Source organism: Anabrus simplex, chromosome 1 (assembly GCF_040414725.1).
Source record: "Anabrus simplex isolate iqAnaSimp1 chromosome 1, ASM4041472v1, whole genome shotgun sequence".
Classification (NCBI taxonomy): Eukaryota; Metazoa; Arthropoda; class Insecta; order Orthoptera; family Tettigoniidae; genus Anabrus; species Anabrus simplex.
The window spans coordinates 1636159630-1636172055 of NC_090265.1; the positions used below are offsets into that span (position 1 = coordinate 1636159630).

The window sequence follows — 12426 nt, forward strand, 5'->3', positions numbered from 1 at the left end:
ATTAGTGTTAAGCGAAAATGGTTGCCAAGCTGTACTTACTCTTAAAACAGTAATCACCACTACCGTTGTCAGTATGAGTCTACATACAGACTCTAGACATAATTGTGGTCGGTCAATGATCACTACTCATCTGCTTATCTGGTCGTTATCAAATAAAAACACTCTTGCTTGTTGACACAACAGGCACCTTCCATCTTCTTGTAAACCTCTTCTTTTATCGTTTTGTGGCCCGTCGTGATTAGTATACGTCTACTTATCACGTGAAAATGTTACTATAAAATAGTGTTATGTGTAATAAAGAATCAATGTAAGTTCTCAGCCTCAGCACGATGATGCCCTCATCTCGTCTTCGCCTGCTGCTGCTTGTAGCCGTGGTTCGCGGTGCCATGAGGCCAGGTGCGGTCAACAACCGTTTCCCGGATGATTTCCTCTTCGGCGCTGCTTCCGCATCCTATCAGGTGGAAGGAGGCTGGGATGCAGATGGTAAGATACATTACATCATTAGTTACAGTAGTTACCCTAGCAACCAGCAACGTACCATTTCTTTTTTCCTTTTCTTGACGTTGCACCGACACAGACAGGTCTTATGGCGACGATATCCACCTCCATGGCTAAATGGTTAGTGTGCCGGCCTTCGGTCATAGGGGTCCCGGGTTAAATTCCCGGCAAGGTCGGGAAATTTAACCGTAATTGGTTAATTCCCCTGACACGGGAACTGGGTGTATGTGCCGTCTTCATCATCATTTTATCCTTATGAAGACGTGCAGGTCGCCTATGGGTGTCAACTCCAAAGACCTGCACCAGGCCTCTCCGGAGTCCACACGCCATTATTACGGCGACGATGAGATAGAAAAGGGGCAGGAATGGGAAGGAAGCGACATTGATCTTAATTAAGGTACAGCCCCAGCCAGCATTTGCCTGATGTGCAAATAGAAAACCATGGAAACCATCTCCAGGGCTGTCGATGGTGGGGTTCCAGCCCACTATCTCCCGATTGCAAGCTGATAGGTACCCACAACATATCCCATTTCTGGAGTCGTGGGAATCGGGCTCAATTTGAGTTTTGTTCGAGCCTTTGGAATTGGATGCCTGCAGCTAAGCCATTGAACTAACTCATGCCCCATAATAATAGTATGAAGCAGCGGTCATCATCTTCAGGATCTGCTACGGCCGTTTCCTTCCCGCCCCTAGCCCTTTCCAATGCCAATATCGCTATGTGTACAGCAGTGGAGTTCAGAAAAATAATTCTGTAGACTTCTGTGTACCTCTAGATCTGTTTCTACAACAATTCACCATCTCCGTTGTAAGAGATACCTTTAGAATTTCCTTAAGCCATGTCCTCCTTAAGATGTTAGCAGAGCTATACAGATCCTTGTCTGTGTAGTTCTGTGTTATGCTGCGCTCATTGTGTATCTTCTCCCCTCCCCTCGCATCCTATTACTAGCGAGTAGACTGGGGCCTTGACCTGTGTTGGAGGAGCCATCTTGTTAGTTTTTTCTTCTGTCTCTGTACCATGTACGTGCCATATAGGCTCCTATATTTTTCCGGAGTTTACGCTTGTTCCCATCCCTTTTGGGTGGGAAACTTTGTATGTGACTTTTTATTTGCTTTCTTCTACCTACTGGTTTGGTTTTGAGGGGCTGCCTGGCCGAGGCGGTAAAGGAGTGCTCGGTTCGCCCGGAAGGACGTGGGTTCGAATCCCTGTCAGGAAGTCGAAAAATTTAAGAAACGAGATTTCCACTTCCGGAGGTGTATATGGCCCTGAGGTTCACTCAGCCTACACCAAAAATGAGTACCAGGTTAATTCCTGGGGGCAAAGGCGGCCGGGCGTAGAGCTAACCACTCTACCCCATCACGTGCCGCGGTTAACAATGGTGGAAACCTTTACCTTCCACACCTCCAAGGGCCTTCATGGCCAGTACGGAGGTGTCTTTGTCTTTGACTCGTTTGGTTTAAATACGTGTAACTTTATTAATTCTGATGTGGTATTAGTATTGAGCTGATTTTATCATTAGTTCATTACTGACCCTTTTCCTAAATCCCATTTTTTTCTGGTTCCTTGTTTTAATTTTTCTGATGGCCAGTAACGTTAATTCAGACCTTCTGTTATGGAGGCTATCAAACGTAAATTGTACCAAGTAATTCTGCGTCCGTCGAATTTTCTCAACGTTTGCTTTCATTATGATGTACCTTATTCTATCTAATGTGTCAGATAACGTGTGTGATATCATCTTAAACGGGATGTTTATGGCTGTTTTCATAAATTCTTTTTTGTAACCTTGGGCGATAATTTAAATATGCCTAACCGTTCATAATCCACCCTGGGTGGTAAGTTGTTATTTAATTGTTAAATAAGTATCGTGGAAAAACAAAACCAATCCATTCAAACGGTGTTTTGTCACACTTTTGACCGTCTGATATTAATTTTATTTGGTCGTCGTCTTGGTGACATTTATTGACACATATTTGCTTTTGGGAATAGGACTATTGAGTTGGATTGAACTGAGATTGGGTGAACGTTGGGAACTGATTGACTTACGCTTGGTCTTGCAAATTGGAGGTGATTATTACTGATATTACTTTAATTTCACCACTTTATTGGATTATTTATTGTGTGATCCGCTCTTATTCCTCTGCGATTTAATTCGTAAATTATTGAATTAAGCAGTAACTTCTGCTTGACTTGAAGTGCTCTTAATGAGTTGATGGTGATATTTACTGATTTCACTTTTTATTCACCACTTCATTGGATTTGTGGTGTCATCCATTTGTTATGCTCCTGCTATTTAATTAGAGAGGTTTTGGATTCTGGAGCGATTTTTCCGTTACTTGACCTTGGTCTACCTTGCTCCACTTACAGTTGTGAGCATTTCTTCTACTTACCTTGGTGGGTAATTTTATCCAACATTGCCCTCTGGTTTAGTTCTCCGTGTTAATTGATTTAGTATTGATCCAGTTCTGTCCCTGGTATTGTGAGTTCCAATATCAATTATTATATTGATGGGTATTTGCTTAATTTTCTGTGCCTGATAACTTATGTACCTGTTCTGGGTTAACACCGTACTAAAGGAATTGGTTTCGTTTCTCTCCATTTATGCTTATGAATTTATTTAATTGATTAACTACCTGCCCCATCTTCCTTGGGCTATAAATTCTAAATCATCCCATGATTAATTGACTGATTTATTAACTCAGTTTAGGAGTTGTGTAATGGTCATATTCTGTTGTTATTAAATTCAATTATTTCTAAAAATCTAAGCCTTATCCTTTCATGATAAAGGTTGTGTACTAATATCTAAAATTTACTATATTGATTTTAAAAAAAGATGGTCATGATTGCAATGATCCACCATAAAGGCACTCTTTCCACCCTTACTCCTTTGCGGTAAGTTGACTTGCCTTTTACTTGTATTAACTTATTTTATTTCCTTTGTTAATTGTTTCTGGTGTGGTGACTCTGTGTGGTAGTTTGTTGTTTGTTTTTTTTCGGTGTCAGTGTATCCGCACAGTGTGTGTTATTTAGACTTGGATGATCTTTGTGCACCGTGATCACCCAGTTCGTCATTGTGCCATTATATTTAATTTCATTTAATTGGTCCCCTTATGAGTTGCGCGTTACTGTGATTATGATGATTTATTTTAACTTGCCCAATCGCACGTTACACCGTGAAAACTCTCTAGATAATGCTGATTTTTACCACAAAATATATTTCAAACCTTCTACAATAAGCCCTATCCCATACGTATAATCATAAGTGTTAGAACTAGAAGAAAGTATTAATTTAGGTATGAAATTACGTTTTTTATTTTACTCTTTCTTGTAAAGATTAAATTCGATTAAATATGAAATGTTGTTTCTTTCTCGTGGTAAATAATGTTAGAATAGCTTAGACATTATGTTACTGGACCGATCTGAAACGCTGAAAATGTAAACACATGTAAACAATGGCCACTGCAATTTGGATCAGAATTCCTGTAGTGCGCAGTAAATTAATTAATTATTTTATTAAATAAATAAAACATTAATAAATAAGACCTATTTGTGTTGGTGCGACGTAAAGTGAATTGTAATAACTAAGAAGAAAAGAAAAAGAAAGAAAGAAGGAAAGACATGAACCATAAGATACCGATACAGCTAATATGATTGGAGAAATATCAGATACTGTGTTTCGACCTCTCTAATACTGCTACGTAACTGCGTGACTCTATAACTTACTGTATTTTTTTTTTTGTAATACCTGAAGCCATCTCTTTTCAGTTTCGACTCGATTAATTTATAACTGTTAGATTCTTCAGTTTGCCGAAACTATTTTTGAATAAATAAATCTACACACTACATAGAAAGGAAAACATGCAGTAACAGAATTATATAAAAAAGAAACGACTTAATTAAAATATAATTAAATATTTCTTTCTTGAAAGATCATCAGAGTGTGATTTGATAGAAAGGGCAAGAAAGATGGACACATTATAACATCTATGCCGCAATGTGAAAACCCACAGCTTGTTTCCAGTCAATCGACCGGGTTAGGAACGGAATTAATGAAGCCCCCATCTAGCGGCGAGGATATGAATTTTGCCGGCTGCCGAAACCTGTCGCACTACTCTGGGGCAATGAGCAATGAATGACAGATGAGATGAAATGATTTTGGAGAGTGCTGCTGAAATGAATTATGACAGGGAAAACCGGAGTACCCGGAAAGAAACTTGTCCCCTCTCCGCTTTGTCCAGCACAAATCTCACATGCAATGACCGGGATTTGAACCATGGAACCCATCGGTGAGAGGACGACGCACTACCACCTGAGCCATAGAGGCTCTGACATGACACAATGTAAGCAACAAAAAAATCAATCTCAATCACTGCAACACACAGACATTACAATACGGGCATAAAGGCAGAAAGTGTGCATGCGATCGAATACATTTAATTGAACAGGAATTGCTTACTAGGAAAGATAGAGAGGAAAATCTTGAGAAAAATTCTAGGGCATAGGAAATTAGGACGAGCATTTCGACTGCTGACCAAATGGGGAATTATACAAAAAGGTAAAGAAAATCACAACATCATTTAAAAAGGGAAGACTTCATTTCTACGTATACATGAACAGAATACAACCAGAGAGAACAGGTAAGAGAATTCTGGTTATATGGTAGCAATAAGGCACAAAGTATTTGGCTATGAGGATATGGTGGGAAATAACATATCACAGGATGCAGTGTATAGTAGACGTTATTGCTGGATGATTATCAACAAAAGTACGGGATTACGAGATCAAACGATCAACCAAGATCACACGAGTAGGAAATGGCCCGGCAACACCCGGTCGCGAGAACGTAAAGGACCCTATTCCGAAAGAATAAAGAAATACTGGGTTGATCGAATGAAGAAGTGCCAGAAAATTAATGAATGACGCCCCATGCTAGACTCTAAAGGAAAAGAAGAAACTATAGTGTAAACAGTGAATGGTTTTTATCAAGACAACCTGAATCGTTACCACCACACATTATGGTATCACCGTCCACTTCTAAAAGCAAAACGTTTTGAGCTCCACCTGCTGTAAAATATTTCACCACAGAACGATTTATTACGATTTGGTCTGAGTGATTTCCGACAGAGAATAGTGTTACGAAAATGTTGGAAGCTTTGGGCTGGGAGACGAGCTGCTCGACTAAAAGGTATGTTCCGAGCGGTCAGTGGAAATACGGCGTGGAATGACATTAATAGAAGAATAAGATTGTGTGATGTCTTTACAAATAAAAGTAGGAAAGGTCGCAATATAAAGTTGGAATTCCAGGAGACAAATTGTGGAAAATACTCGTTCACGGGAAGGTGAGTTAGGAATTGGAATAATTTACTAATGGAGAAGGGGCTGCCTGGCCGAAGCTGTAAAGGTGTGCTCGGTTCACCCCGAGGGACATGGGTTCTACCTCCCACAGGAAGTGGAAAAAATTAAGAAACAATATTTCCACTTCTGGAGGTGCGTATGGTCCTGAGGTTCACTCTGCCTACACCAAAAATAAGTACTAGGTTAATACCTGGGAGCAAAGGTGGCAGGACATAGAGCGAACCACTCTACCCCATCAGGTGCTGAGGTTAAAAATAGTGGAAGCCTTTATCTTCCAACCCTCAAAGGGCCTTCATGGCCTGTTCGATAAATTTCCAACTTGTTTGAAATTATTTAAAACTAGGTAAACAATTGTTAGGGAATCTGCCACTTGAGCAACTGCCCTAAATGCAGATCTGTGGTGATTGATTGATTGGTTGATTGATTGATTGAATTGATTGATTGAATTGATTGATTGATTGATTGATTGATTGATTGATTGATCGATCGATTGATTGATTGATTGATTGATTGATTGATTGATTGATTGATTGAAAAATAAGAAAATAAGAACAAAAAATTTCTGTTATAGGTAAGGGAGAAGGTATATGGGATCGTATGTTTCATGAACATCCTGAGTTCTCGAGGGATGGACAAAACGGAGACGTGGCAGACGACTCGTATCATCTGTACAAAGAGGACGTCAAGTTACTGAAAGAATTAGGGGTGAGTACGTAATTTAAATTTACAGGAGGTTCTATTGCTGCCTACTTAATGGTGTGCTCACTGAGCCCTATACGTTTCAGGTGAATCATTACCGGTTCTCCATCTCATGGCCGCGCATCATGCCAACAGGAGAGGCGAACAATATCAACCAACCAGGAATAGACTACTACAACAACCTGATTAATGAGCTGTTGGATAATGGGATACAGCCAATGGTGAGTGAATACAGTTGAATACAGTACACTACTGGGTGTTATTTATTGCTGGGATAAAGGGCTCCAGACACAGTCTTAGAGATACCAGATGAAATTATATTTTTAATTTTAATTGCTTCCTTAAAGTGAAGGCTGCCTCCCGACAAAGCTTACAAAAGAAATACAAAACAAGCAGCAGGTATACAATAATGTGTCATCCAGAAAAAATCGACCAGTGGATATAAACAAAATAGCCTTGAAGCGCTAGTAGAGAATTGTCTTTTAAAATGTTTACTGGAAGGGTTTCTTTGGTAGGGGGTGGGGTATTGTCCCTCTGGCTACAATTAGTAAACCAACAAGTTATATTTCGTCAAGGTAATATGTTTGTAGTAATCATAGTTAGTTCGCAATTAGACGTTTCTTCCCTGTCATCGTTTTCAGGCTGGTTCGTGTCCATCTCAGATCTGAAAATTTGATCTTGTATCTAGGTCTTTACACGAGCTTTCAAAATAAAAGTAATGGAAATCTTTCTAATCAAGACAGGATATGCAGAAAATATTGGATTAGGAAAGAGAGAGATTCATATTGATACTTTTGCACTAGAATAAGTACCAATGGCAGACATCAGATGTAGACTAGCACCATCGAGAAAGGCCTTTCTTTAAGAAAATTAATTTGTATACATCAGTCATAGGCAAGCTATGCGTTATAGAAAGATGTTTTTGAAGATTAGTTTCCCCGTTGTTTTCCTCACCGAGCCAGAAGGTGCTAATTCAGCCAAGTCACTGAAATGCATAAAACAATTGGCCCCATGGATGACAATTCACACCATTCATAACAGGGGCTTACCGAGTAAGTGGCTGGAAATGAAAAATGGACAGTAACTAGGGAGTAAAGAAGGTAAACTTTTCCTTTATGATTCTTGCCTTCTTAAGGTTATTGCAATTAATTATACCACATTGTTGTGTTACAAAGATTAACTGAACTTCTCATGAAAGGAATTGTTTGACATATTATTTCATTAACAATTAGTAAACCAATGAGTTAAGCCTGACTTTACACGGGCAGAGCTGCAGAAACAATTAATTAGTACCTAATGAATATTGCGGCATGGAAAGTCTCCGCGTCCATCATTATATACTATGGTTTGGATCACCCCAGTGAAAGTCTAATGGGGCTTATGGTTCCAATCTGTAGCTAGCTTCAGGTAGTTTCCGTCCCCGATTTTAGATGGCGCTGGAGGTCATTCATAACTTGTAGATAGTTGTAGAAAGGTTCTGTAGATGGCAGGCAAGTATTCATGAAATGAGCGATATTAATAATTAAAGGCAGTTTGTCTTGAAGTTAAGTAGCCTATTTCAAGTCTAACTTCAATCAGTGGGCCCTTCTAACAAAGAATTAGCCGTACCACGTCAAGTATTATGGAGATAATATTGCTGGATTGCATTGAATCCGACTTTACCCAATCGATTAACCTTGTTCGAACTTATATCGATTTTAAGCGATAGTTCCCATGATGCTACAGTATTTGTGTTGTTTGAATTCCAAGCGCTCATGTGCTTGTGCTGTAAATCTTTGTTCCTTGTGCTTTTTTATTAGAAACATATCTTCGCCAGTCGTCCTGAAATCCTGTATTTCCTGTTTGAGTACATCTCAGGGGCTGAAAGCTGAATGGTTCTATTAATGTAGTTCTATATATTTCCTGTCTCAGTGCATTTAATTCTGTTATTTTATTTTCATATGGTACTTGGATATTGATGTGATACCCCATTCTCTTGCATATGGTGTGCTCTGCTGTCTTGCTTTCGAAGGGATTTCTTATTTGTTATAGTATCAGCTTCGTTTTAATGCGCCAATCATTCATTTGAAGTTAAAGCTGCTTTGAGGTGTGTGGTTATGTTCTCAGTAACATAGTATGCCATACGAACTAGGGATATCAGATCATTATTTACAGCATAGTAAATACTTGGAAATAAAAATATATGAATTACAATGTATTGGGCATGGAAGTAGCAGAACTGCATTATTATCGACAGGGGGTAGGGCGAGGGGCAGGGGAAAGGAGGGGGAGGAACTGTAAGCATACCCGGATGTGCGTCACTGCGCCGGATGTCACTTCTCTGCGCTATCTGTTGATAATAGCAGTACGATAGTGCACAAAATGCGCACTGTGGCGCTATCTCTGATCGGAGACTGAAACTACTAGCGCCGAGTGGCTTGGTACTGAAATTTATCATTGAGTTTCATCTCTATTCTATTCTATCCTCATTGGTTTGGATGGAGTAAGTCACCCTGGCTCCAGCTGCGGGCGAATCACCGAGTTACGTTCCCCACCCTCCCGCCACTACAGAAAACCAGTGAGAGGAGACGGGCGCGCAGTGGCCAGCCCGCTACAAACCACCACCGCCAACACCTCGTGTTCCCTTGGTGGGGTGTACAAACAACGTGTATGATGAACCCAGTGCTTTCTATCTCCAGATATTTTCAGCAGCTTCTTCCCATCTGAAGAATTTCAAAGGGCCGACCTCTCTATAAAAGACGGGTGAACGAGAGCAAGAAGATCAGTTCAGTGACAGCGTTATGGGTTGAGTTCTTCGGAGCACTGAAGTGCTGCGTTGGACCGACGACGAGGGGCAACAGTACTGAGCGACGGAGGTGCGCCAGTATACACTGGTACTGGTGCGCTGTAAGCGCTCCTCAGCCAGTCTAGTCAAGATTTTGGATTTGGTAATAAGTAAGTTTAAGTAACTGAGTGTAGATATAACTAATAGAGAAACTACATTCCCTTCTTCTTCTTCTTCTTCTTCTTATATAACTTTTTCCCACATCAGTGGGGTTGCGGGTGCGAACTGTGTAGCACATGTGGATTTGACCCTGTTTTACGGCCGGATGCCCTTCCTGACGCCAACCCTATATGAACGGTTGTCTGAATATGAAGATGAAAGTATCGGGACAAACACAAACACCCGGTCCCCGAGCCAGAAGAATTAATCAGATGCAATTAAAATCCCCGAACCGGCCGCGAATTGAACCCGGGACCCTCTGAACTGAAGGCTTCAATGCTAACCATTCAGCCAGTGAGTCGGACAGAGAAACTACTTTCTCTATGGTTAATTTCTATTCAATTTGCTTTACGTCGCACGGACACAGATAAGTCTCACTGCGACCGTGGCCTTAATTAAGGTACATCCCCAGAATTTGCCTAACGTGAAAATGGGAAACCACGGAAAACTTTCTTCGGGGCTGCCGGCAGTGGAGTTCGAACCCACTATTTCCCGAATACTGGATACTGGCCGCACTTAATCGACTGCAGCTATCAAGCTTGGTGGTTTGTATTTAGGTTGAGTGTTGTGATGAGTATGCTGTTATTGGGAAGGGTGGGTTCTTGGTGGTAGTGTTGTGGTGGGGGTTACTGCATTGTAGGCATTAGGCTCATGTTCAGAACATCTGGTCGACGTGAGACGGTGGTGAGGACTGTCGAGTGAATGTGAAATTTGAACTACCTACAGATCGAAAGACTATGTGAGGCCGATAATAGTGTCCTGTGAGTTTGATCGTGAACTAAAGCGGAATAGAGGGTATTGATCAGTGGAAGACGCGGGTTTGGGTAGCTGTGGCTACGGTGTTGTCACATAGTTTCATGCCTACTGTCTGCACGAGTTACGGCAATGGTGTCACCAGTGCGGAGCTACCATACTTTCTCCTCAGATGTCTTGCCCATGTGGGTGCAGTTACTATAATGGTACGTTTAAAACAGCAGTGAGAGAATTTTATCAGCATGCTTTGCTATCAAAAAACTGTGTATGTGCATACTGTGTGCTAAATTAATACTTCAAGCCGCTTATACGTTTGTTGGTTTGTTCTTACTCGTTATTGTATATCATTGTGTGTACATAGACCTTCGTGCAATGAGTCCGGACAAAAGTCAACAGACAGTTTTCAGTTGAAAAAAGAACGCAAGGTTTTTACGTCCGGCGGGAAAGAAATGATTCTGTCCGTTTATAAGTATTTCCGAGTGAAGACCGTTGTGGGTGGGATTACTACTGACAGATCTCTCTAGCTGGCGCAATTCAAATACTTGGAGTTAGGTGGAGCATCGTTTCATTTCTGGTTCGGTCTTCGACTGGAATCAGACCATACATTTAGGTAATAATAGTGATTGACAAATAATAAAATTATGTAGGACTAATATATACAAGTATTACAACAATAATAATGAAATGTATGTAATGTTTATTGTGCATGACAAAATAATTGATTCGCAATGCTTTAAGTGTTAAATTTTGGTTAATGCATAATTTAATTAAGTAAATTATTTTCATATGTAGCCGTTAAGTGGCGGTATGGGACTCCACTGATATGTTAATACAATACTTTTGTTAATGCGCTCAAGTACAATTGGTGAGCTTTGCTGTGTTGTAGTGCTGCAGTTCAATTTCAATCGCGCGCCGGTTCATTTGGCAACCAAGGCGAGTGCGATGAGGCAATGACGTTACTTCCGCTTTTTAGTCTGTCCAAACTGTTGCCCGGAAGTAGTATAATTGGATGGTTCGGCGGCCGCCGCCGCCGCCCGCCTCCTCCTCCTCCGCCTCCGCCGCCGCCCGCGGAAATTTGAATTTTGGCGGGAAATTTGAATTTTGGCGCGAGATTTGAATTTGTAAACAAAGCCACGTGCTTTTTGACAGCTGTCATCGACAACAACGCAACGCTAACCTCACTGCTGCCATCTTGACGGGCCTAAACCTCACTAGTGCCAACTTAACCTAACTAGCGTGAGGTAAACAAAGCCACGTGTTTTTTGACAGCCACGTGCTTTTTGACAGACAACAACGCATCGCTAACCTCAGTACTGCCATCTTGACGGGCCTAACCTTAGTGGTACCAACTTAACCTCACTAGCATGAGGTAAACAAAGCCACGTGCTTTTTGACAGCCACGTGCATTTTGACAGATTTGTAAACAAAGCCACGTGCTTTTTGACAGACAACAACGCATCGCTAACCTCAGTACTGCCATCTTGACGGGCCTAAACCTTAGTGGTACCAACTTAACCTAACTAGCGCGAGGTAAACAAAGCCACGTGCTTTTTGACAGCCACGTGCTTTTTTGACAGCTGTCATCCGCCATCTTTAAACTACAGAGCACCGTGCTGCCCTCTTTCGTCACCTGTCATCGGCAGTGCTGCCATCTTGACGGGCCTAAACCTTAGTGCTACCAACTTAACCTCACTAGCTCGAGATAAACAAATCCACGTGCTTTTTGACAGCCACGTGCTTTTCTGATAGCTGTCATCCGCCATCTTTAATCTATAGAGCACAGTGCTGCCCTCTTTAGCTACTTACCTTTGAAATGTGGTGGCGGATAATTTGAAAAATGCTTTTCGACAAGCAGCTATCTTTAATCCAGAGAGAACAGTGCTGCCCTCTATGTGGTGACGGCAAATTGAAAAATTCCACGTGCTCTTGTTTGAAAACAAACTCACGTGCTTTTTTGACAGCTGTCATCTGCCATCTTTAATCTATAGAGCACAGTGCTGCCCTCTTTAGTTTGAAATGTGGTGGTGGTAAATTCCACGTGCTCTTGTTTGGAAACAAAGCCATGTGCTTTTTTGACAGCTGTCATCCGCCATCTTTAATCAACAGAGCACTGTGCTACTATCATGCGGGCAATTTCATCACC

General features: G+C 41.2%; 1 protein-coding gene across 1 annotated transcript in view; it reads left to right on the forward strand.

Annotated features, from left to right (window-relative positions):
- The first annotated feature begins 331 nt into the window (after window positions 1-331).
- Window positions 332-12426, forward strand: part of LOC136881376 (myrosinase 1) — a 71843-nt gene continuing 59748 nt past the window's right edge. Inside the window, exons 1-3 of the mRNA XM_067154148.2 lie at window positions 332-483; window positions 6420-6553; window positions 6634-6768. Coding sequence (XP_067010249.2) covers window positions 333-483; window positions 6420-6553; window positions 6634-6768 — 420 coding nt within the window. The 5' untranslated portion in view covers window position 332. The remainder of the gene's footprint in view (window positions 484-6419; window positions 6554-6633; window positions 6769-12426) is intronic.